Source organism: Dermacentor albipictus, unplaced genomic scaffold (assembly GCF_038994185.2).
Source record: "Dermacentor albipictus isolate Rhodes 1998 colony unplaced genomic scaffold, USDA_Dalb.pri_finalv2 scaffold_12, whole genome shotgun sequence".
NCBI lineage: Eukaryota > Metazoa > Arthropoda > Arachnida > Ixodida > Ixodidae > Dermacentor > Dermacentor albipictus.
The window spans coordinates 1,944,085-1,968,435 of NW_027225566.1; the positions used below are offsets into that span (position 1 = coordinate 1,944,085).

A 24,351-nucleotide genomic window follows, 5' to 3' on the forward strand; every position below is an offset into this window, starting at 1 on the left:
AAATGTGAACATTACAGACACCCTGTGGCTTCAATTCTGGGATTGCAAAATGTGCATACCCACTGTGGTTGCTGCGTGGCTTTTGTGTTGCACTGCTAAGCATGAGGTCGTGGAATCAAATCCCGGCCATGGCGGCTGCATTTAGATCGGGGCAAATGCAAAAATGTCCGTGTACCATGCATTGGGCGCATGTTAAGGAACCCCAGGTGGTCAGAATTAATCTGGAGTCCCTTTCTACGGCATGCCTCATGATCAGATTGCGGTTTTGACTCATGAAACCCGAGAATCTTATCTAAAACGAGTAACTAGAATTGGTAATGAAATTAGTGCACTTCATTAATCAACTGGCAGTGATTTTGTGAAGGTCATGCACCCTAATAATGTATTGTAAAATGTTTTTCTTTTTCAAATTCTATCTTAGTCAAGCCTGTTCACATCTGTTGAAACATGTCTGTTTGCCATAGGTGGTACAAATTTCTGCTGTGCAAATGCTGCCAGTGTAGAACTCTGTGCAAGGTTTCAGCGTTGCACATTGTGTGCTAAGCGCAATTCTCCAGTGGAGTGGCAAAAGTTCTATGTGTAAAAGCCGTCCTGCTGTATGCTTATCTTCACCTTTCCAATGGCAGGTATCGGATGTACAGGAAGAGTCAGACCACAGGGTTTCCGTCGCTCATCACCATATTCTCGGCACCAAACTACTTGGATGTTTACAACAACAAAGGTGCGTCGCCGCCAAAATACGCAACTTGTTGGCTGTTTTCATACGCCTTGTAGCTTTACCGGGAGCTGGCAGTCGCATGCCACCCAGTCTTGCCATGTCAGCAATAACAGCATGGGTAGCTTTATCTTTATAAGGCTACCCATATCCACACCTTCTGTTGTCTTTGGTGCCTGATGACAATTCAGTTTTCTGCTTCTGTACCGTTAGATCGCACAATACATAGAGACTCTATATATTGCTACTATGTTGAGTAAGGAAAAGTACATAGTCCGTTATCTTGTGCAAATGATATCCGTATCATCATCAGGCAGCATCAAGGACACACCAATGAAGGAAACTTGTAACCACGTAGTTCTTGAAACGTCGGCCTCGGAACGCAAGAAGTGCACAGCTCACTGCTGTAAAAATGTGGATGAAAAACAAGTGTGCCAGTGATTGAAATTCACATCAGCCCATAGGAGCGCTCCCTTTGCCCCCCATGACTGCAGTTGTCTGTGTGGTGGGAAGTTAGCACGTGTTACACCTGTTCATAAGAATGGGCCAAGAAATGACGTTGAGAACTGCAGGCCAGTGTCGTTAACTAGTATACCATGTAAAATATTTGAACATGTCCTTTATAGTTGTATAATGACACATTTGGTTAAACATAATCTTCTGCATCCTAGTCAACACAGATTTCAGCAAGGTTTTTATTTCTCAACGCAGCTTGTTGAGTTCACGCATGATTTGGCTCTAGCAATAGGTAAACGTAACGTAGTTGACTGTATTTTCTTAGACTTTAAGAAAGCATTCAATGTTGTTCCTCATGACCTTCTTATTAGTAAATTACGGCACTATAAACTGAATGAATCTGTTATTGCATGGATAGCCGAATATCTATCTCTCTCCAAGACAGCAGTTGGTAGTTCTCAACGGTTGTTCCTCCGGATATGTTCCCGTGACCTCAGGAGTTCCCCAGGGCTCAGTTCTGGGCTCTCTTTTGTTTGTGATGTATCTAAATGATATTACTATTGGCCTCACATCTTCGTTCAGAATGTTCGCGGATGACTGTGTAGTTTACAGGACTATAGAGAATGAACGTGATTCAAAATACCTGCAGCATGATTTGAATGTAATATTATCCTGGTGTGCCCATTCAGAAATGTCGTTGAATGTTAAAAAGTGTGTTCACGTCACCTTTACGAGTAAACGTTCATACCAGTTGAATATGTATACCATAAGTAGCGCTACTTAAAGCACGGCCAGGGAACATAAATATCTAGTTTATTTAACGAGTGATTTGAGGTGGACTAAGCACGTTCACCACATCAAAGTAAAGGCTGCACGTGTTTTGGGTTTTTAAGACGAAATTTCAGCGAACTTCCATTTAATTCAAAAGAACTGTATTTCACTCATGTGCGCTCATTGTTAGAGTACGCATGCGTTTGCTGGGATCCGTATACCACAGAGTTAGCCGATACGCTTGAAAAAATACAGAATAGGGCAGTGTGATTCATTCTAGGTAATTGGGATCATCAACTTAGCATGAGAGAAAGCAAACGTAAACTTAAATGGGAAGACTTGAAAGATCGTAGACGAAACCTCAAGTGGAAATTTTTCCATAATATCTACCATTCTAAAACTGGAATCAATAAGAAGCACATTCAAGAGCTGTCCTATATATCCCAAAGAAGGGACCACAGTCTCAAAGTAAATGAATTTTCCTTTAAAGGTGATGTCTTGCGCTATTCATTTTTTGTTAGATGTATAAGAGAGTGGAATGATCTTCCGCCTATGATTGTATCCAATGTGTCGAATGATGCTTTTTACCGCACTTTGTGTAATTAGTTTATTTATTGGTCTCAAATATGATGCTTATTTTTTGTATCCCCCCTGCTTTAATGCCTGCAAAGGCAAAGCAGGTATCAAATAAATAAATAAAAAATAAAATGAATCACGATGCTAGTTTTTTCTTTTTCGCACTCACTTTTGTTGCTTTTATTTCTGCTTGGAGAAATACAGCACTGTGGATATCTAGGCCCATATTCTGAAACTTTAGCCTTCCACGAAACTATCGCTTGGCCACGCCGCCTCCAACGGCGCAGGCTGATTAGCTGTTTGAGCAAAACCGGTAAATAAACAGCACCATCTAGTAGTTGCGGCCTACGTCATTTTAACGTCATGGTGTCGATGGGTGCTCTTGAAATATATTGAATAAACGAACACGTCTTTTGGCTTGTTTTGGCATAGTTTCTCACTATATTACCTAGAAGGAAATCTGGCACTCCTACGCTGTGGTATGCATGGGAATGCCGGTATACAGTGAAACCTCGTTTTCTTTAGTTGGCCGGAGCTTGGAAATGTACGTACTAAACGATAACACTGCTTAACTGAAATAGCATGAGATCGCCCACTTACCTGTCAAAAGCGGAACTTCGGCAGCTTAGGCATGACGCGAGTTCTTGCTTCCACAACACCACAACGCTCTCTGACACGGTGCCGAAATGGTGTTGATGTGGCTTTACGTGCAAATGCACAGGGCGCTTGGAGGCCGTTGTGCTGATCTCTGAGGCTTGTTGTTCTGCCGGGCCGCCTGATGCAGACGACACCCTGTCGTGTTTGCGCAACGAAAAGTGGAAACGCTATGGTTAACCGATACGTACCCAATAAGCTGGTACAGTTTATATGGATACAAAAAGCATTATGTTCAATGGCCGCTGAGTGTGGGATTTGACTTTACTTCTTTTAAAACAAAGGTACTGTTTGAAGCGGGTACTGTTTAAGAAGGTTTTACTGTATTGTGACTTCGGATTGGCATCGTTCTCAGAGAGCCAGGACACCTTGAAGACTTGCCTGGCAAGCAGCGTTCTGTCTGTCAAAATGATTCATTTTCTACTAAGAGCACGTAAAAAGCTGCTTTAGCTTTATTACTACACAAAAAGATGTTTTGTTTAACTATGAGAACTTGTTATGCATGTACAATTACATGAAACTTAAAAAGTATCAGCGGGCCGCTAAAGTTAGAGGACAGGCAAGATTCACACTCGCTTTGGAACAATTTGTTGTCTGTTCTTGCCTTTCTTCACTTGGTTATGCATTGTACATGAGTAAACTTCACTGGAAGATGTAATATGCGTGACTGAACACCTGTCATGAAGATTTTACTTCAGCATTATTTTTGTAGCCATATTGATGTTTTAAACGAAGCCTCTCTCAACACCAGCCAACACAAGCCTCGCAGACACATTTACCGTCATTCCCATGACTGCACAGAGCCCCTTAGGAAACTCCCATAGACGGTGGCACCAGATTTCCTTCTAGGTGTTATAGTGAGAAACTGTCTTTGGCCGTTTGGTTGGTGGTGTAGTGGAGATAAGATAGGTGGTAGTTTATAGTAGTCTTTTTGGTGGCGTTTTACATCCGTTGTTTTGTGGCAATATTTATTGATTCATTTAAAATAAAACATTTCACATTTTTATTTTACCTAAAGCGGCCGTAACCACCTGTAGTCGGTGTGCAGAACCCGTACTGCGGCCACTGCACTCGAAAACAACCCACCCGAGCCGCTCTGCACTCGTACGGTGCGCTCACTCATGTCGTGAAGCGTTCGACAGCGCATATTGGTAGTGCACGCTGACGCCATGGATAAGCAATCGCTTGATTTATTGAACGTGACTATTGCAGCGACGAAACTATCGTGGAAGGCGAACGTTTCAGAATACAGCCTCTGAATCTCCACTCTCGTGTTTATGGCAATGTCAAGCTGGCATTGCTGCATCAACAGAAAATCGCACTCACACGATCAGTGTTGCAATAGCACCTCCCGATGCCAGATTTCTATTCCCGATTTCGAAGACAACACTCTAAAAATGTACCATCTTCTGTTATTCTGGTGCATATTTCTGCCAAGTAGTTTGCCATGGAGTAAAGAAAAAAAATAATAATGGAAGCTTTGAGCAAATTGGTCATTAGATTTTCACGTCCCCCCTTAATTTCCCAATTTCTTTACATTTTTGCGTGATATGAATTTTTCCACCGACCCGAGAGATTTGTATCATAGAGATTCTACTGTACATACAGTTGATACTGTATTGCACTCCGCTGTCCCTTGTACATCTGAGATAGCACGGTGGGTTGCTACAGTTCCATGCAATTATGGGTTGCTGCAGCTGGTAGTAATAAGAGGGGGGGGGATACTTTTTTGCAGGTGCAAGTGTGGGCTGATTTTAATAGTGGTTCTTCCTCTTGTGTAATACGTGCAGCGGCAGTGCTGAAATACGAGAACAATGTGATGAACATTCGGCAGTTCAACTGCTCACCACACCCCTACTGGCTGCCCAATTTCATGGACGTGTTCACCTGGTCCCTACCATTTGTAGGCGAGAAGGGTGAGGCTCCCGTGCTTGCTTTGCAGTGGGTTTTTTGTGTGCCAGAGTAGATCGCCTGGATTGTTTGTTTCTTTGTTTGTTTGTTTGTTTGTTTGTGTGTGTGTGTGTGTGTGTGTTTGTGTGTTTGTGTTAGGGATATTGTCACCCCCATGGGCTGTAGAACTCTTGAAGTAGAAGGCATGAATTTTGGAGCTGTAACAATTTGGAATTTAGTGCTCTGTAAGAAACTTTTGCATTTCATAGATGTCTGATCACTGGTTAATTACATGTGCACAAGGTAAAATATGTGTAGCGTTTGGGTTGGAGGCTGCATGTGAATCAGGAGAGAAGTATTCCTCTTATGACCTTTACCTCTGAGCAGGGTATTTTCCATAGGAATGGAGAAAAAGAAGCGAAGGGGTGAACGTAAATACTTGTACATATGTACCACTGAAGATGAAATATTAGGTGCGCTTAACATGGATATACATGTATGGCCTATGCACTTGTCTGATGAGGTGCAGCGGTAAGTTGTGCTTACATCATAAAGTGTGACACAGGTGTGTTGAGCTATGTAACAGGAACCGTCACTGGGAAAGCACAAGTGGCTGATGACATGGCATGCCCTGTGTAGTCCAGCTGATTAAGGAATCACGAAGAGCAAGGCTGAAGAGCTCTTGAGTATTAGCTAGGAAATGAAGGGCAAACTGCTAGACCACCTTTGAAAAATTTATTCATTTTTGAGTGCATATTATTACTCTTGACGAAATATGTTACAAATACTAGATAAAGAAAATTGAAAATTTTAAAACTGCAGGACTGTATGTGTGTTAATATCTCAGCAGGGCCTAGAGGTTTTGACCTAGGTTGAAATGAGCATGCTCACTCATTTCAATCATGAGTGCGAGTACGGCTGATGAATGAAGGGTGTGAATGGATGTCATTATGAACACAAGTGCAGGTGAGCGGATGTGAGACGCGAGTTTGAACATGGAGTGACTGTTAGTGTGAGTGTATAGATCAATATGAACATGAGCACACATAAGTGGGAATGAGTGTTATTGCATATCCTCAAAAAATATTGAGGAGTGAGGGTCAGTGAGTGTCCTGTTATTCTGCCAACCTGTGGGTTTTGATACATGTGAAAAATTTTCTCTGAATCGTACAAATATTACAGACGTTACTTATCCCAAGTAAAATGACCAAGAAATAAATTGTACTGCTTCTTTATCAGACATATAAACCATGCTCAGCAAAAATTAATATTGTAACTATGCTAAATGGCACTTCCAGTACATTAGTGACAAGCACCACCCTAAATCTATAGATAATAGGGAGTTTTAGAATAGGGGCCCCAATAGTTTGGGGCCCCAAAGAGCTTTGTGGGTGTTAGCGTTGGGGCACGTAGGAGTGAAGAGTTTTAGAATAGGGTTTGACGTTTGCGGATAGCGTCTTGCGCTGACAGCGCCACTACGGCGTCAAAGAAAAACTATTAGAAATAATTAAATAAAATATACCATTTTATGATAGGAATAATAATTTTTACTTGCGTGTATTCGCGTTTAAGTACAATTTAGAGGTTATTCTCTGTAAGCAGCAAACAATTTGTTGCGCTTAGTTTTGAGCAAACTAACTTTACTAGCCTTCACCAGCCAAGCTTAGCCGTGTTAGGCCTACGAGCCATAAAATCCACAATCGAATTCAAAATCAGCGGCGCCTAATGAGTCAATCTTCATAACACGCTAGTTGAGAGAAAGCGATAACTGCACTCGCTTCTCCTAGCCTGCGAGCTTCACGCGTTACCGCGAATCGAACCCAGTTTTGTGCTAGGTTAGAGCCGTCGCTTCGATGGGTGCCGCCATGTTTGCCGACGCAAAGCTTTTGGGGCCACTATTTGGGCTCCCGCTAAATTGGTGAAATAGCGTTCCCAACGCAAAACCCAAACGGAGTTTGCGTCTTGCGCATGCACAGTGTCTTCGACGCTATTTCTTTGGGGCCCCAAAACGTTTGGGGCCCCTATTCTAAAACTCTCTAATCTTGTGTAAAAGTGCTCAAGCATGGGATGCTAGCCAGCTGAACTGTTCCAGGAATGTCAGGAATTGTATCAAATTGCATTTGCAGCCAGCACAATGAATATACAACGAAAAACATGTGAAAAGATAGTTTGCTATCAGAACTTTCAGCACTAATCATGACTGCACTACAAGTGACGTGCGATTGTTTTGTAATTGGCCTTAACTTGCACTGAATGCAATGGCGTCATATGTTCAATCTTTGTTCTGACCATACTGTGAGCACAAGGTCGCAGGTTTGATTCCCAGCTGCATTGACTACTTTGCAATGTGGGCACAATGCAAAAGCACGCATGTACTGTGACTTTGTGTGGTGTCCCATGTTGTCAAAATCATCTGGAACCGTCCATTGGTACAGCTTGTAAATAAAGCATCAGTTGCCCTTTCAATTACTTCTCCTTAGCTACTAAGGAGTATTTGGGTGCTCTTGTTTAAATACCCGACGTGTTAATACTGCCAATATTGCTGTTTCTTGTGGGGTTCACATATGCTCAGCGTGTCGGCAAGGAGACAATCTGGCAGGTGCTTCATCTTACACTTCCATGGAACCTTCACTTGCCAATGGTTGGATGCATGCTTTGATAAGACATCGGTCAAGGCAAACATGGGTACATTTGTATACTGCAGCAAGGTTTACATTTGATTGAGTTGGTACTCCACGAAATCTGTGACAGCGGTCCACGATAAAGTGAAAGTAGTGTAAAACAAGACCAACATATGGCATTTTAATGCACCAGAAAGTAACATCATGTGTGAACTCGACAACTACAACTGTACAATAGTGATGAGTTTCTGATATGCTGGGCTCAGGAGAGGCACTTCTGTCATGCTGAAATGTTAGCTCTTGCATAGAAAGCGTAATTGCTAGTCTTTCCTTTTCCTCAAGCCAACTGTTCCTCATGGACAAAAGAGATGCTCTTGAGCTCTCTGGTATTCTATGCAACTCTGGATAGTGCAGCGCACACTTGCCCTACATCAAGGGGACGCCCTTCTCCATGTCCTTGGCTAGGAATGACCACCCAGTGCCATGCTGTTTCAGTGTGTCCAGTCTTCTTTTTGTAGCAGTTCCACGATAATTTTACCTGCTGACAACTGTTCAGTCCTTTGATATATTTTTGTGCACTGTGATTTCGAGTAAAATGTCGCTAATTCGAAGTCTGTCAGACTGTGGAAAAAGTCTTCTGATTACCGTATTTACTCTCATAATGATCACACTTTTTTGTCAAAAACATGGACGCAAATTCAGGGGTGGAATCATTGCGTGTTTTAAATTTCCCACGAAAAGAAACATTTTCTTTTTTTCATCCCGTATTTGCTGCCGGATGACAAGCAGGCGGCTGCCGCTGTCAGTGTGGGACACCAAAACAAAAATGGCAGCCGGCGGAGCAAGCTGAACGCACTGAACGTGATTTTTCTTTTCATGAGTACATTACGCGCATTGAAACAGTTTCTTCCATATCAGTAATGAATAATAATGTTAATATCGGCAAGTTTGCGTCAAAACGTAGCCATGTCCACTTTGAGGGGACAGAAACGGAGATGGGCATGCTTAGCTGCCAGTGACGTAGAAACAAATGGCAGGCTTGCTGCAGAAACTGCGGCATTTGTCTTTACTGTTATCCTAATACGGCACGTTTCCACTAAGAGTGGCAAATATCTTAGCTGCATTACAAGCATCGGCATATGAATAGGGTACACTGCTAACGTATCAGTGTAAACGTGGACACTATCGTTGTCGTTCGCGATTTGTTGCATGCCCACCAGTGCAGACGCGAAGAATCGAAAGGCGCCCTTTATGTTGTTGTTGTTGTTGACCAAAACCATTATGAAGCCTACAAATAATAAAGCCGAGGCAAGCTTGGTTGTAGCTTTTTTTTTTTTTCCTGAAAGTGCGGAAAGTGATGAAAGAAATGAAATGTGGCATCTGCTTAAGAATGTTTGGTGCGTGCAGACCGCTTGGTTTGTTTTGAAAAGTCGTTCATGCAGCTTTCGACATGTGGTAAGAGCAATCATTATTAGCTTGACTTGGCACACGACATATCGCTGTGGCAAGTTCGGGGTGTGATCATTGCATGGGAAATTAAAAAAATTGAATTTTGACGACCAAATTCAGGGATGCGATCATTACGTGAGTAAATACGGTAACCTAATATTATGGCTCTTGTGTGGCCAATACGTTGTCGTGATGCCAAGACAATGATGTCCGAGATCTTCACAGAATGGTGGCATGCAGCAGTAGCTTCCCCAAAGTTTACGCATCCGGCCATCTAGAATGCTTCAATACTGTATGTAAAAAACTGTCATGTCCCCCTTGTAGTAAAATATATTGCAAGCTCTGGAATAAAAGTTGAGGACGCTTAACCTTCGCTTTTAAGAGTGGAATGCGATAGCATTCAAAGATCTCTGACTGCTTCTCATGCTTGCTGGCAACTGCAGCGTATGTAACAGTAATGTTTCATGCGGAGGAGGGGAGCGCCATCTGAAGTCTTTCAAGGAAGTGAGCACGCCGCTCCGTGGACTCTGAGATATTTACGCGCAGATGTACGCAAATGGCGGACAGTCTCTGGTCTGTGCATTGTAGAAATGCTGGAAAAGGGGTTTGTTTGAGTTTTCGTGTTACAGAATTGCTTTCTCATATATTCAAATTACAATCCGAGAGTTATCATGCCTGTAGGTTGTGTGTAAGTCGTAGTTTAATAAGATTTTTCCACGTATTTTAGCTTGAGAAATTCAGTTCAGTAAATTCCTTGTCACATGAATGGCCTGGGTATGCAGGGTTCGAAAATCTTTTGCCGAAACGGCGTCCGATGCTGCACGCCTATGACGGATGCCTGATTTTCTGCGACGCAGGCCCCTTAACACTTTCGTGTTAAAAAATGGCGGCTGTGCTTGCAGTTTCAAAATTGCAGGTGATCGGAATCGGGCGCTGTTTCGAAACAGCTGTATGATGCTGCATTTCAGTCGATAGCTCCAGAAACACGTCATGGCTGCTGTCTTGTTTGATGGTTGCCCATTCAAAGCGGCATGTATGTTGCTACCGACATGTGACGACGGTTTTTGCACACCTAGTGCAATGCTTAAAGGGACACTAAAGCTTAATATTAAGTCAATGTGAACTGTTGAAATACCATCCCTGAAACCTTGAAACGCTTGTTTCGTGCGAAGAAGACTTATTTTAAGAAAAAATGCGTTCTGAAGCATCCGCGTACCTCTAGCGCAGTTCAAATCGCCCGCCCTCCGATCGAGGAGTGGTGAGGTCATGGTCTCATAGTGACGTTGCACTGTCGGCAAGTGAAACGGCACCCGCAGACGGCGCTACGGCTTTTCTTCGCAAAACGCAGACACGCGGCCAGAAACAAAGCCAAGACGGAGCCGATAGCAGCGCGAAAGCAGAACTATGGTGGCTAGCGGAAGGGAAAGCGCACGACGATAAGCTGGTTCTTTATTTTATTACGCCAACTTTGACGCTCGTTGCAATGGACGACCCTGACAACACATTGGCTCGCGATGCTGGGCTCGACTTCAGCAATTTAAGCACTGATGAACGTGACCTGCTGCTGAGGGCTCGTACTGCCGGCGTCGTTGCGTACTACTTCGACAGCGGCCTGCTTTGAAAGGCACTGGCACTCCACACGACTTCAGTAAGTTGGCGTTGAACTCCTAATCCTCTGGACGAAAGTGCAGCGAGCACACTACGTGATTTTTTGGCTCTTTGCCAGCGCGCTGTGGCAGAGGTACGGCACTGACCCACTTCAAACGGAGAAGTTCAGTCGTTGGCACACAGTGATAAGAAACGTTGCATTCGCTGCTGCAATTGCCCCTGGCCAAGTTCCGCGGACCGTTTGCGCGTCCCACGACATCACATGGACGTGGCATTCTCGCTGCTTGTTCCAATTGCAAGTTTCGCGAGCCATCAGAACCAGCAGAGCACGATGCGATAATGAAACAGCTGAAACTCCAAAGCGCACATGGCGCAGAGTCGAGCGAAAACGAAACCTTTCGACCACCCACACTACTGAAGGGTGGCGTAAAAATGTTAATTTTTCTTAGAATCAAACAGAAGTAGACAAGTAGCATTTTCTTCAGTCTTATAACCTAATGAAATGATCTTTTTAATCTGAGTAGTTGAGTACTAGTGACATAAATTATGATGAGGAGTGCCTTCTTCATCAAGCTAGTACCGAAATGTCGCTGGGGGGTCTCAAATCGTGTCATGCATTTACCTCAATTTCTCGGTTACTAAAGCTCTGTTTGCGATTATATTGACGCCTTAGACGTTCTAGAGCATTGCTTTATCACTTTAACTTGACTTCATAGTAACCTTTAGTGTCCCTTTAATGTGCACCTCCATCCGACCAACGTGGAATTGTTTATGGAGCTTAAGGTGGCAGTCTCAGCGTGGAGTACCACGCATCGAGCCATGATTGAGAGATTGTCCAGGAATGCGCATTCCTTGCTTCAAGAACGCTGATTTTGGTGCCACCCGACAGGCATCATGTGCGGATTCGGCGCCGGATGTAGATTTGCGCGAAGGGGCCGTAATCTCTATCGTATGCCTTTGGGTATATGAGATACAATCACTTTCGCGCTCGTCACCGGACGTGTTGGCATTTGCGGGCGACAGCGTGCACTGGAGAACTCATGCTGCTTGTATGGAGTGCTGTTACTCTGCATACGGAGCGAAATCGCACAAAATCTCGCAAAAACGATCGTATCTCTGAAAGCGATAGACTGAGTATACTGCTTCACTGCAGTGCTGCCACTGCTTTTCGGCGCATGCCGACAGTACTCTGTACTGTTCGCAGCATGGTTCTAGATCCTTGAGCAAAGCTTGCCAAAGTAGGCTAACACAATTTTGACAGTAAAGTTTTGTTCTGCAACTTATTACCGATCTGCGCTGTCTCACTTCGCAGCAATGAAATTCTCGTGTGATTCTTTTGCATTCCCTGCTGATTTCGTTATGAGGTTCAACTGTATAACGAACTCCTGATAAGACGACCATATTTAACAAAACTACCGAGTTCGCTATAAATGGGTTTGACTATGAATGACTTTGACGCTATGAATGGGTTAGTCGGCAAAGTGTAGTTAGCCTATTCCATCCCTCCCTGCGTTGTCTTCATACACCAGTGTGAAGCAACTAGAAACTACGAATTGACCAGATATGTGCGTGCTGACTGTCTTTGCAAATTATTAGATTGCACAAATTCTCCAAATATAATCGAATTTTCAAATAAGCCAACATTTAATTATTGAGGCATTAGTATTTTTTATTGCATTGGTGGCTGCTGAAAATAAATTACTGGCTAATAAGTAAAACTTTGATAAGGCTTTAGAGGAGGCTCCTCCCATAAAAGCGCGCGTAAGTGCAGAGAACCATTGCAGCAGGAAATAAATAAAACCTGAGGAGAGACGGCTGGTAGGACATGAGTATGGCATGCTTGCGGAGCTTTGAGAGGCTCACAAATATAGGCGTGCACATGTTGCCACTGCCGGGCCATGATTTTGTAGCGATGGTTTCTGCTCGATTCTGTGCCACTGCTATCAACCACTGTTCGCAGGCGGCTGATCCTACTGATAATGCAGGTAAAGTGTCACACTTTTAGTGCGAAAAGCACTAAAAGGAAAAGGCACTGTTAAATATTGTGCCCCAGCATAGTGAACTCAATGCATCGAAAGTGGTGCATGCTGTAGATGCTCTCCACACAGGATAACGCCAATAAAGTGACATAGCAGAGGTATACAGTAAAGCCTCGTTAATTTGACCCTCATTAATTTGGGAAGTTGGTTAATTAAGACACATCTTTTGGTCCTGGCAGGCATATGCCTTGTTTAATGGAATCACTCTCATTAATTCGGACAACTCTCGGAGCTCGAAGAGTGTGGAGCGCTACAAATGTGCAATACAAAAGAGCAAGAATGGCGCTAGCGTCCAAATGGAACGAAGCAACTGAGTCCACAACACCATAGTGAGTGAAAATAGCAAGGTCAATTCACATAGGTCGTGAAGGAGAGGTTGAAATGCGGTTCCAAACCAATGGCAGAGACCTCAATTTATGGTATTGCGATTGAATCGCATCTAAATCTCACGGGGCTGCACCAGTTGAAAATTATGCATCCATTACATATCTAATGGAAATGTTTGATAAAGTACAGACAATGTCATTAGAATAGGAAAATGTGAAGCCACAGCCTGTTTGCTTCCATCCACAAATGATTATGGTTATGAAAGTGCAGGCTTTCTGTAGTTTGCTTGTGGTGATGTGTGCTGAGATACTATACCGTGATTGTATTACCGTATCTAACACATACTGTCGTCAAAACTCTTATTCGTAGCCATAAAAGGTAACGGCAATATATAAATGTATATTAACTAGGGGTGTGCAAATATTTGAGAATTTGGAATAATAAATATGATATGTAATATTCATATTCGATCTGAAAACTGTCTTTTGAATATTTGATTGTATACGAATATTGGAAACAAATTGAATATATTGCTGGCCTTGCGAGATCAAACATGGCTCTTAGCATTAATTTCTAAGACAATGTGTCTGATCTTGTGCTTAACTTTGCGATAATTTCATGCTGCTGGCGAAATTTCGCCTGTAAAAGCCACTGGACGTCTAAACATTGCATAAAAGCCAGCCTCTCAGTTGCAAGGGGCACGGGTTTGCAAACAGTGAGGATGCACTCTTATGTAGGTAACACCCTCAATCGACACCCGCAAAAACATAGCCTATAAGAATCCAGTTATGATACCTTACCTGCTGCGGTGCTACGACTATGTCACAAACGCTGGCTATACACTTCTATGAGAGTTACCTTGATTTTAATCTGCTGAAACAGGTCTGCTCACGGCTAGTAGTTCATGGTATAAAATCGAATTTTTGCATTTCTTCACAGAAACGCTCGGCAGTAACACTGGGACTTAACTAACACTGCAGTTTAGATTCTACCAGCACCACTTGCTTCAACTGTTTCTCAAAATTAGGCGGTTCTCGACGTGTTTAAGTAGCGGTAATCTGAAGTAAAGCTAATTTAGGCTTACAGCTGTTTGCAGAATACGAAAAGGAAAGTTCCAATATATATTACCTTTTCCGTACTATCTATTCAACTCACTTGAGCAATTTACTGGTGCTGATTGCCTGAGGAATAGACATGACGATTCTGTTTGGCAAACTGGTAGAGGCTGCTCGGCCCAAATTTTTTAGTGAAATACACCTTTTGGAGTGTATGACTACAGCCAGAAAGAAGCCAAAGCATTAGTAGTGTGGGACATGTTGAAGATATAATTCCCCAGGTGGAGGGCCAAAAATCATGTGAACTATGTTGTGGTGTCTTCCCTATCAAGATTTGAGAGGTTCTTTTTTATGTGCCAACGAAGCAAATTGTTCTCCGTTTGTATAATTAAACAACGCTGGATCAAGACATGGTAAGGCAGAAGGTGCTTGAATTTTCCTTTTCCAGGCAACCTAAGCTGCGGTGTAATATCTCGAGTATACTTTAGACATTGCGATTGGTGCTCTAAAGAACTGATCATAGTTTCAATTCATAGTTTTAGTGAACTGATGGGTTTCGGAACAATGCGTGCCTCGCCATAACAACAGTCGGTTGCTACAGTTGCGTAAGGGTTGTGCCATATTGTCGATAAAGGCTACTGAGGTCCACCATGAAACATTTCATCGCTTGCAGTTGATTGGCTCTCGATCTTAAGGGGGGACACGGGTCTTGACGCAAAAAGATCGCGAAAAAAATCGATTTTTTGAACATGACATTTTCAGTACCTACAACTCATCATCATCATCAGCCTGGTTATGCCCACTGCAGGGCAAAGGCTGCTCCCATACTTCTCCAACTACCCCGGTCATGTACTAATTGTGGCCATGTTGTCTCTGCAAACTTCTTAATCTCATCCGCCCACCTAACTTTCTGCATCCAATTTCATGCATCCAGGATAATAAAATGCTTTTTTTTACATGGTGTTCACTTGGTTTTCATTTCTCAACTTGCTTTTTTTGGTAATTAGCAATTAGCAATTTTCCGGGAGGCATAGTTACTTGCCTAATCATCCATTTTGAATAATTTTTGCTTTATCTGATTGCTAGGCTCCCAGGGAGTGCAGTAAGTCTATAATACTACATTTCTGCACCTTGAAACATATTGAAATTTTGAGGAAGGTAAAAAAATATATCGCATGTGAAGTTACTACTTAACTTTTGTAACTTTGGATAGAACAGAGGTAGAAACACGAGACGATGCTTACTGCACTCCTTGAACATTCAGGAATACTTTCACATAACTTCTACATTTCTTAATGCAAAAAAATTTCTGCCAGTGATCCCGAAACATGGGAACAGGAAAAATTGTATAAAATATTTTTCTTGTCATATAGAGAAAAACTATTACATATTTGCACCAAGCACATTGAATTACATATTACCTACTAATTTCATTCCTCTAGCAGCAATATCAATAATGGTATTGCTACTATGGCATTTGTGAATTAACAATGTAAATACTCTACATGACATGCTGTTAACGGCCATGAACAATTTGTTCTATGGAGGCCTGTTTCAGAGAACAGGAAAAGTAGCAGCAAACTTTCATACACAATATACGCACCTAACTCTTTTACACATTAATCAAGTCTCTAACTAGAACAACTCACCCGAGTAATAAGAATCGTGAGAACTTCACTGGGCAGTGCCTCTCTAACGGATTTATAATGTTGACACCAAATACACTTAAACCTTGATATAACGAAGTTGGCAACATTGGCAATTTGCTTCGTTATTTCAAAATTTTGTTTGACTGAAATTCAACTGTTCATGCAAATAAGTACAGTCGCCAATAAATGTTTCTTACATGGAAAGGGGCCGCAGAAATTCCAAATTATTGGTCAATTCAAAAAAGCAAATATGAGTTAGAAAACAATTCATTGATAAATTTGAGGGTCGGCATCGAATGATACTGTTTCATGCCACATAGGTCGACGATCTCTTCACATCGGCGCTATGAATTGAGCAAAGCCAGCCACGCCTTCACGTGCACTCTGCCCCTGTGGCTGATAGCATTGGCTGATAGTGTCGCCCACACTGGCACAATGCCATCAGGAAAAGCGCCCACAGAGGAGAGCGAATGCTTCGTTTGCCTCTCACTCCAACAGGTCATTGAAACTCAAGATTACGCCACCTCCAATACTAAGTGCACAGGAGGACAGCTTACAAAGTCCCACGCCCTCTTGGCACGCCCACTCTTTGCACATGTGGCAGATTATCTCTAAAGCAGGATATGCAGTTGCATATGCGCTCAGCCGTGGCTGTTCATGGCTGAGCGCATATCATCAACTGACTGACGCGCAAACTTAAAACGGAAGTAAAGTGATCTTTTTGGATACATTCGTTTTTTTTCGGACATACGATAGTTCGAACTTACTTACGTTCCCCGTGGAGTCTAATTGTCAGTCAACTGTATTGAAGTTCGTTATATTGAGGTTTAACTGTACAGTGAAACCGCGTTAAACCTTAGTTGGCCAGAGCTCGGTAATGTACATACTAAACGATAGTACTGCTTAACCAAAATAGCATGAGATTGCCCACTTACCTGTCAAAAACGGAACTCTGAGAGAGTGCAATGAAAGGGGAAAAAACGTGCAGTATTTATTCATGTCGCGCGACAAGAGTGCTGTTTTCGTTTGATGCCGAGGCGCCTAGCACGACGGCAGCGGCCTCAAACTTACTGAAGCTGCGTGCCAGCTTTTCAGCCAGCCCCCTCTTCTCGGCAAACACTCGCATGGCAGATTCCTCGTTGGCATTACGTATTCTCCATGCAAGCATGCAGTAGTGCTGCAGAAGTCCCGGGGCGCCTTTATCATTGCCGGGTGCTGGAGTTTGGAATACTTTTCGTTTGGAATAGTTACGATATCGCGCCCTGTTCTCGTTGCAATGATTGTATTCATGAGGCTGACGTAACGAGCAGCTTCTGCCACTGTCGGGCCTGAATCACCTGTGTTGTCGCTTTCCGTGTTGTCCTCATCACTGTCGCTAGTCCACACTTTGGCAACAACAGAGGCAACGATGGCGAAAAGTCGTACCTCGTAGCCGACATCTCTCTGGGGCCGCAGCAGCGCTGCCGAGCAACTTCTTCGCATTCCAAATGCCACACACCATAGTCAACAGCAGAACCCTGTCGCGTGCCAGCGCCGACTTCTTCGTGTCACATTCAATAGCACGCACTGTCTCATTTTTCTTCTATGCTGAGCACCCGGCGTCTTTTTTATCTGAGCTTCGGCATGACGCGAGTCCTCGCTTGCACTATGCCACAACACTCTCTGGCACGGCGTCGAAATGATGTTGATGTTGATGCGGCTTCACGTGCAAATGCACAGGGCGCTTGGAGGCCGTTGCTCCCATCTCTAAGGCTTGTTGTTCTACCGGGCCGCCCAATGGAGACGGCGCACCGCCGTGTTTGCGCTACGAAAAGTTGAAACTCTAAGTCTTGACCGATGCGTACGCAATAAGCTGGTTTGGTTTACGCGGATACAAAACACATTATGTTGAATGGCCGCTGAGTCGGGGATTTGACTTTACTATTTTTAAAACGAAACTACTGTTTAAGCGGGTACGGTTTAACGAGGTTTTACTGTACCAAGATATTTCTTCCGTGTAAAATGCAATCTCATAGCTGTGTACCAAGAGAATATTAAGTGCTTAATGAAGCATCGTACACAGTTTTGCTTGTTGAATTTGCAGACCTTCTTTTTATGCAAAACTTGTGGACGGACACGGCACGCACATGCATTGCGAAACCAGTAGACCCTTTCAACACTGTATAGCTTGCGATATCCAAGCTGGAAATTTTCTCAATTTGCGTGCTTTTGGAGAAGGAACGGTGGTTCAGGCATGGCAGCTGAATGAAGCCGACATATCCTTCGAGAAGTACAGATCGAGTCGCCCATACCCCAATGATGCATGAATGGAACGAGCGTGCATGCAGCAGAGTGAGCCTGAGCGAGCCGCATCCTAGCCGTGATGTTACTCGCGCGAAGCTGCCACTCCAACTTCTTGCCGCTAATAACCTCTATTCTTGAGTTTATCGCTGCTTATAACAGTGCATCGGCCATGTGCCTTCCGAACTGCATGGTCATCGTCCGATAGCTTTGATAGCCACGTTGGTTTTCATCCGCAGTAGTTGCGGCAAACTGTAGTTTTGTTTTGACTTAGTGCTACGGCTGTGCATGTGATGTGCCAAACATGGTGGAAGCTGCTGAGGATGAGTGATGACTACAGGGTGACAGACGGACGATCTTTTGGCAACCAGCGCACTTGTGAAAAAATAATCGGGATGTGCTCATGACAGTTAATGTGTATATTCAATGAAAATGCTCCTCAGGGCCATGCTGTGAAGGAAGTCGCTAGACCTTTGCAGCTGCAAGCGCTGATCAATCGCAAGATAATGTCAGCTTTTGCACTGCTTTTGTGTAAATAGAAACAGGATTTGCCGATTCATTCAGTGAATAAAAGCCTATTGCTGTAGAAACATTTGTTTTGGTACCCTTGATAATTTGATATTTGGTTAATTGGGATATTCTTTAGTCTTGTGAAATCTGAATTAACGAAGTTTTACTTGATAATAGAACACATGCATGCACCAGAGGGATAGCAAATAAATGAATGCTCATGTTTGGTTAGTGTGTGATAAATGGGTGCAGACACAAGCGTATGCTGCTTGGTATGCTCGTCGTGTGTTCGCTAGCCAATCATTGTTGCTCACTCCTTTTCAGGTGTGTTTACTGCTGCCATTGTAACCTATCACTGGCTCTAGTTCTGCATTTGTGTTGGTTGGCATCAGACACGTTGAACCAGGAGCCTGTAATTACCAGTGGTTAATTTTTTTCTTTCCCTCATTTTTGTGTACCCCACCTTGCGCAGTGACGGAAATGTTGGTCAATGTCCTGAACATCTGCTCAGACGACGAGCTCATGACAGAAGGGGATGACACGTTTGAAGGTAGGCATGCCATGGGCAGGGTGCTCTTTACTTTTGTAGCTGTGGCATTCCAAGCAGTTTTGAATTGTCTTCAACTGTTAACAGAAAATTCTAGTTTGACGTATGCTATACCATTGCATATGCTATAAAATAGGGGGTTGTCACTGTGCATGAGCAGAACGCTAATGGTGTATCCACATGACGGAGGGTTCCGCGAAAATCTATCCATCCGGCTGCAGAGCGCATCCAAATGACAGATGGGGTGAGCAGACGACTGCTCCGAAAAAATAAACATGGCGGCACCGCCCGAAGCGGCTGTGCCATCCGGCTTGAACCTATCAACTCGTTCACTGTGTGGCCCGTAAGTTTCAAACTGATGCTTGTATTTGCTTTAAATTTGCGTCCAGAAGCTTTGACAGCAAGGTATTCGTGACGCTTGGGCACCATTTCCGAAAGCCTTACTCAGATTGTCAGCGTGTAGGCTTAAGGTCCGTTCGATTTATCTGCACTACCTGAACTAGTTCATGTAGTGCCACACTCGGTCATTCGTTTTGGCAGTGCAACGTGGCGCCCTCTGAACTACGGCGTTCGTTTTAAACAAGTGCAGGCGTCGTGCAGGGCTAGTTCAGGCAGACCCTGCACCGTGTTGAGAGGTGGTGCCGGTCGTGCACAAGCGCTACAGCCATGGCAGCAGGCGACGGCAGCATTTGCGTTGCAATAGGCGGCGTGGCAACGAAGCTGACGCCGATCGTCAATGAAGATGGGAACCGTGTTTGGCGATAGGCGTGTTTGGGAACCGTGTTTGGGAACCGTGTTTGGGAACCGTGCGATAGGCGGAAAAGTCTTAAATTCAAAATCAATGTAGCGACTCACGACTTCTTCACAGTACTTAGGAATTCTATTGCGCTGCAACCTAGTTAGCTTCAGCGCTAGAATTGTGACAACATCGTCGAAATCCTCGTCTTCACTGTGCGAGTCCATCAGCTCAATAACTGTTTGAACGATGGCTGCAGATGATGCGCCGCAATCCATAGCGGTTTCCACCATATATCAACCAGCCTGTACACCCTTCAATACACTTTCGCCTAACCGCGGGCAGGCTGGATCAATCCATGAACAAAAGTCGACGTGCAGCTGGCGAAGCGTCAAGACCAGCAGAAGGCCTGCACTACCTGCACTTCAGCATTCGTTTCAGTTTGGCGCTAGTGTCGCGCTATGCCTGCACTGCTGAACTGGCGCTGCATGAGTGTGACACTTTTTCTGAACTGCCAGGAACTAGTTCACGCAGTGCAAGGTAAATCGAACGGACCTTTAGAATGGCTGTATTGGTTGAACATTGCCTCGAAGATGTTGCGGCGGCTTGGGCAGATCTGAGTGGCTGTAAGTTACAAATGTTTGCTTGTTTCTACTCTCTAGGTAGCGCCATCGGTGTAATTAAGACTTGGTCATACGTGTTTTTCGCCCTGAATGAAGATGGAGGTGGAAAGGAGATGAGATGACAGTTGTCTGCAATGGCTGTTGTTTTGTCTGAATTGGACGATGAGTACTCATTTAATTGAAAGAGCTATTGTTGGCATAAGGACTGTATCGTCAACAAGCATCTGGGTATGCAAAACCACTTGTACCGAGAGGTGTTAGTGACATTGAGGAATACCCAAGGCTACTTCGAGCGACAAGAGAGCAGCTTCTTCAGTTGCTGTCGCGTGTGGGACCTTGTATAGGAAGGCACGACACCGTGATGTGGCAAGCAATACCAGCGGAAACAAGGCCGCAGGTGACGCTGTGATACCTTGCTTCAGGCGAGGGCCTCGCGTCTGTGCATTGTGGGCAGACTTGTAGAGCATCCTAGGCTAAATCTGCAGCATTCGACCGCCAGAATCAGGATGGGAAAAATAGCTCGGCATTTTCCATCCGTTGGGGTCGCGGATGACGCGTCGACGGCATGAATCCATGACGCGTATTCATGTCGTGCGCTGTCCGTTGCAGAAAAAACTGATTTAGTCCGTCTTGTGGATCCACCTTAAACGACTCATGGTGTATAGCATACGCACGCTATTTCTCAGATTTAATGTTACTGTCTTTGCATGGTTTACATACTTTATGTAAAACATGGCGGTAGTCCCGGCTGTCTGCTTCGAATTGAAATTGCCGTTGCTTTTGTAAAATTCACTTCATTCGTAGCAAATGACTGTGTAAACTGCTTTTGCTTAGTCTCGGGCCACTTTGATGAAGGATTATTTGGATAACCTTGTGGAGTTTTCGAGATTGCTTCTTTTTTCGAACGAGTCGAAGCTCAACGAGAGAAACGATGCTAGCACCACCTGTCGGTGAAGTCGGGAGATAGTCGCGACGCCAGCATATGGCCTCTGAGATCGGGGAATCTTGCAGGCCATCTAAAATTGTAATTCATGCGTGCTGCTTAGCTCCACATTCTACTATAGCGTATGTTATAGTTGCGTTTGCTATACTGTAATGTCTATTATTTGTGCAGTGATACCCAAACATTGGTAATTCTGCAATATTGTGCCTCTTCAAGTATAACCTTTTGTATTATACATCAATGTCATCAATTAATTTTCAAATTAAGGGTTGTTTAAATTACAAGGAGACTTTTATCAAAGTACAATAAATCAGTATGCTCTACTGTCTGGAAAGTTATTTGATAATAAAGACACTTAACAGGGTATTTTTGTTTGCTATTCATATATTCTGAGGAACTGTTTACCTATGCTAAAGCTACATCTTAAAACCAAACATGAACCAGTGTTTTACTTAATTTCAAGCAGATTAAAGAAAATATGTTGCAGCTGCTTATGTTGCTTCGTTGTGGCTGGGTTATCTGGCAGGGAAGCTGTTAATTGTGAGGGAAGCTGAAGAAATATTTGAAATTGCCGTCATTGTTTCTTGCAGCTACTGTTGCTCAGGGTTGAGTGCAACTGTTGGCCAAGTTTAATTCATCTCTTAAAAATTCTGTAAAAGATGTACACATTGTCAAGTTTTCTAGTCGGCTTGCATAATCAGAAAAGCAAGGCATATAGAGTTTCATATTTAATTCAGCGTCTTATACTCTTAGTCGCATGAAAGAAGTGTTTTTTAACTCTTCTGTGATCAGCAGTGATCAGCAGCCATCAGCAGTGACGTGCCATGGTATGCTCATGTTATTTTGCCCTCACAAATGTCATATTATAGTATTGATTGAATAACTGCATAATAAACATATTGTTTAAATAAAAGAACCAAAGACTGAGGTAGATATAAATATGGAACTGCATGCTTATTAAGAAATTTCAGGAGGTATGTAGGAGGAGGATTGTATTATTTGAAAGTTAGAATAGTAGTTACAAATTATTGAGGAAACTGGAGTAGCAGTGTATTTGCATAAGCAGGCTTTGCAAGATATTAGTGTTGTGCCAGTCAGGGAACTCAGCTGTGGAGACAGCACCTGCTTTGCTGCCATATATGTAAAGAATTCACTTGAGGTAAAAGTGTGATATGACACACTGTTTGAGAACGTGGACATTTTTGATAACTGAGTATGCTTCATAAATTCTGTCGCGCTTATCATTGTTCCAAAAAAATGTGAAAGGAGAAGTTGGTCATTGTTGCCATTTTGGTTGCACGGCATCTGTTACCGATTTTGGAGCAACAAACAAGAAAGGGAATGATTATGGTATTTTAATTGTCTTTGGGAAAATGTGGCACGCACACCGATGCTTTTTGCCTGTGTTGTGTGTGTCTGTTGCTGGCATCTGTCCGTTGCGGCTTTTTTTTCTAGTGGTGGTGGCGCCGTCTCTTTCCTGCCTGGGATTGGGTCGTTTTTCTTCGTCTTTTTGCACCCCGGTGGACTGCTCGGGTTAACCCATGTCTCGGGGGAACTTGGGCGAACAGTGTGAATGCCTCTTGGTATAGGGTTGCTCTCATTATAGGCCTGCAAAAGTTTTGCGTGTAATACGTAGCGGCCTAGTGTTTGTTGGGTTATAGTAAGCCTGTTGTGGCTTGGGAAGTCTTCTGAACTTGCATGTAAATCTGCTTTCAACTGTGCAGTGCTTTGACAGGTTGGAGTACAGTTAACCCTCAAGTGCAGGGCAACACAGGAGTGTTGGTTCATTTTAATGTGAAAGCATTATATGCCCCATTACCCGATACTGTAGTTGGCGGCTGGACCGAATGGTGGTGCCAAAGATGACCGACAGCATAAACAGGAAAAACATGTAAAAAAAATTCTCGGAATGACTTCAAATTGCTAAGGGTGTTCCTATAAATGAAGTGAATTAATTGCTTTGAGAAGAAAATTTGGTGAATTTCTTGAGCACGCTTCCCCGTCGCCACGGTGGCTCATGGCTCTAGTTTATGAAAGTTGTGCCTAATGCATGCGTCATTTAACATGTCGCATCATAGCCAGCTGGCTTTCTAAACGTGTGGCCTAGTGCATGTGTCATTGCGCACGTGGTGGCTCAGCCAATGGGGAGGAGGTGGCACCATGTCACGAGTGTATAAGTGAGCGTGTAAAATAAAACGTGTTGCAGTTCTGCCCCAGTAGACAGCTATACGAAGTAAGGATATTAGTCTTATCGGCCGTATAAACTTATGAACATTTGCTTACTAACTAAATTAACAAGCAGGGTGTCACGTGTGCACAGGTAAACATAAATACATCTCTCTCGATGACCGCAGAAACTTGCTGTCAAAATGCTGGAGTGAAGCACGGAAGCAGCAGCGAGTGAATTGACCTTCGTGCTGTCTATCACTGTAACACGAATTAAACATCGAAATCTCGGCGCATACGAAGCTACTGGCACTCCACATACTTGGTCCACATTGCAAATCGCTTGCAAAATACAAGGTCTGTTAGAAAAGTATCCGACCTTATTATTATTTTTTTTTTTGCGAATGCCTGATGGATATGAAACAAGCGTGCTTGCATCAGCCGACCTTGAACCTTCGTGCGCATGCGCGAATTTTTTCCCCCCTGCCGATAGCGTCAGTCGCTGGGACGCAGCGTTTGAGTGAGGTAGTGCGCAGTGCTCTCGTCGGTATTTTATTACAAGGAAAATGGTGGAGCGACTGGAGCAGCGCTACTGCATCAAATTTTGCCAGAAACTGGGCCACAGCCAAGTGAAAACCATTTGCTTTCACAAGCTTTCGGTGACGATGCTATGAGCAGCGCACAGATTAAGGAGTTTTACAACTGGTTTAAAGACGGCCGCACATCGGTGGAGAGC

The 24,351-nt window shown here is 43.6% G+C and overlaps 1 protein-coding gene across 4 annotated transcripts in view; it reads left to right on the forward strand.

Annotated features, from left to right (window-relative positions):
* LOC135921350 (serine/threonine-protein phosphatase 2B catalytic subunit 2-like) overlaps positions 1-24,351 on the forward strand; it is a 198,771-nt gene that overhangs the window by 92,315 nt on the left and 82,105 nt on the right. For all 4 annotated transcript variants that reach the window (XM_065455678.1, XM_065455679.1, XM_065455680.1 and 1 more), the window contains exons 7-9: positions 627-721; positions 4,963-5,088; positions 19,073-19,150. In XM_065455678.1, the coding sequence (XP_065311750.1) occupies positions 627-721; positions 4,963-5,088; positions 19,073-19,150 (299 nt within the window). The remainder of the gene's footprint in view (positions 1-626; positions 722-4,962; positions 5,089-19,072; positions 19,151-24,351) is intronic.